The sequence below is a fragment of the Populus euphratica genome, unplaced genomic scaffold, assembly GCF_000495115.2.
Source record: "Populus euphratica unplaced genomic scaffold, PopEup_1.0 scaffold187.1, whole genome shotgun sequence".
Taxonomy (NCBI): domain Eukaryota; kingdom Viridiplantae; phylum Streptophyta; class Magnoliopsida; order Malpighiales; family Salicaceae; genus Populus; species Populus euphratica.
The window spans coordinates 164495-166989 of record NW_011500070.1 but is presented as its reverse complement, the minus strand read 5'-3'; the positions used below and the strand labels follow the sequence as shown (position 1 = coordinate 166989).

The following is a 2495-nucleotide window of genomic DNA, read 5'->3' as shown; positions in this document are numbered from 1 at the left end:
TTTTTTTCAATACTATTTTATTCATTTAACTTTCAAATTTTATTAATATTTATTATTTTTTTATATCTATGTGTTTTTAAAAGATACTTATCCTAATTTCATGTAATAGATAGCACGTGAATAAAGTAAACTCAATTTAACTTTTTAATAAATTTTTATCCTTTTAAATTTCATCTTTTAAAACTAATTTTATTGAGTAGCTTCCTAATTTTTTTGTTTTTGAAGTTATCCAGTGTTACATGTTAATTAAAATATTCATTGAAATTTTTTTTATTCAAGGCCAATCATTAAAAAATTATTTATTTTTTAAAAAATTATTTTCTTAAAATTCACTTTTCAATAAAAATTACTTTTCACTATGCAAATATAACCTAAATATTTGTTTAGATTTTGTTTTTTATGTTTAAAATAATGACAAGCCCGACACTACCGGAAAAAAATAGAGTACATAAACCATACTACAACGACCATGCTTATTTTTGTAATTTCATAATCAGAACCGCTATTCAATCAATCAATCAAATCTTTGGATATTTACAAGCCAACAGATTTTTTGAAAAATCCAAGGAAAACACGCATGACCAGCTTCCTTCAAATACCCGCGTACAGCCGCGTACTCATCAATTGCCCTAACACCTGCTTTACACGCAAGAAATGGTGGAAAAAACAGCCAAAAGCCGGTAGCTATCACAAATCCAATGGTCAATATAGTTTGTATCGGCCTGGGAAACTGCCACCTGCCGTTAACAGCCCTTTTCAAAGCAATCTCGACCGGTAAACACACTCCATGTAGCAAAAAGAACCAAGTGATCTCCCACGTGGGCTTCACGCGTCCTAGGTAGTAGAAAATGAGCTCATGCATGAGCGCAGACACTAGAAAGGTCCCCAAAATTGCTACGCCCTGGGCCCACCTACGACCAATGAAGTTCTTACACGTGTAGATGATGGGATCGTACACAATCGGGCGCAGGATGCTTGTTACCATGAGGTTCCATCTTCTCCCCCAAAAGTCTTGAAGTGAAGTCGAGAGATAAGGGTCATTGAATTGTGGCTCTAGCTCAAGCCCTGAAAGGGTTCGAACCACCGATGCCAACATGGCTAGGAATATTTCAAGAAAAAAATATATGTGGAAACAATACAAGAGCCACATGATTTTTGGATGGATATAATCACTATAGTCATATGTAGCTACCAACATTGCCAAAAGAAGACCTTTGGTTGCATAATTTAGGAATGATTTATGAGGGCCCTTTCTAGAGATTAATTTTTGCCTATCATGGCCATTTAGATGTGATTTTTGAGATTGGTTTCCATGGCTATGGCCATTTAGATTTGGTTTTTGAGGTGGAATTTGCAGGATTTTGATGGGAAAACAAGCAACAGAAACAAAACGACCAAAAGAGATTTTTGGGTCTAAACACAAAGGGCCTTTGCCAAACGCAAAAAGCAAGAGCTTGAAATTCGCAAGCCAAGCAACGAAGAAAGCTGTCATGCCTCCAAAATGAATAGAGGTGAGTTCTAGAGGAAGAACAAGAAATAGACAAACAATTGGTAGCACGCAGAGAAGTCTTGTAAGACCTTTCGGGATCATCTTTCCTATGATATAGCAGTAAGTTAGAGATGCAAAGATTGAGAGCCATACCTTCATCATGCTGTTCATCTCCCCATCTTCCATTTTTTTGTTTCTTCCCTTCCCTTTGATTTTTTGCACTCTTGTGCTCTGTACAAGAAGAGAAGGAGAGGCCAAACCTTTTTGGATCGACCCTTTAGATGAATAAATATCTAACTGAGTACAGAAAACATGGAAGGCAAAAGGATGTAAAACGGTTGATCCACGTTTGTCTACAGGCAAGCGTTTACATTTACATGAAAAAGGCGACTCTTGGAAGAAAGAATATAGTGGCTTCCACTAGTTTCTGGGAAGCACACTGTTTTCTTCTCCGTTTCTGTGCTTGAAAACCAACTGCTGGATGCCAGATGCGGTGCTCCACTCACTTTTGAAAAGGAATAAAGGTAAGGAGTCTTTTAAGCTGAAAAGAAGAGATGGACACGACGATTCATGTGCAAAGTGGAGATTGTCTATGAGCGACAAAGATCACAAATTAGCACTTGTGTACTCTCTCCTATTTGAGTCATTAATGGCCATGATTGTGCACCGACAATAGTCTGTTTCAGAATTAATTAAGAATTATTATTCCCGGAAAAACTAGAAGAGGTATTTCGTTTCACGGATTTTTTTTTTAGAATTTTCAAGTTGGTTCTTTTAACTTCTTTTTTTTTTTCATAATTAAATCTTTTTGAACCTAAATTACATCCAATCATTTTTTCTTTAAAGAGTCGAGTTGAAAGATAAAGAATTAAAATAACGAGACTTACTGGATTCGAAAATTGATTGTGAAAGTTGTCATTAACTGTAACTTTAATTATTAAAATGATTATTTAGATACATTTAAATTGAGTGTTTTTTCTTTATTTTAAAAACGCCCAAAAAACAG

General features: G+C 35.1%; 1 protein-coding gene across 1 annotated transcript; it reads right to left on the bottom strand.

The window, feature by feature from the left end:
• Positions 1-472: 472 nt before the first annotated feature.
• On the bottom strand, positions 473-1909 carry LOC105108406 (acyl-CoA--sterol O-acyltransferase 1-like). The gene has a single exon (XM_011002704.1). The coding sequence runs from the start codon at positions 1673-1675 to the stop codon at positions 515-517; it is 1161 nt and encodes a 386-aa protein (XP_011001006.1). The 5' UTR covers positions 1676-1909; the 3' UTR covers positions 473-514.
• Between the last annotated feature and the right edge of the window lie 586 nt (positions 1910-2495).

Bases quoted from the DNA above. Each gene is read 5' to 3' on its own strand.
- LOC105108406 (XM_011002704.1), bottom strand. From the start codon at position 1,675: ATGGAAGATGGGGAGATGAACAGCATGATGAAGGTATGGCTCTCAATC.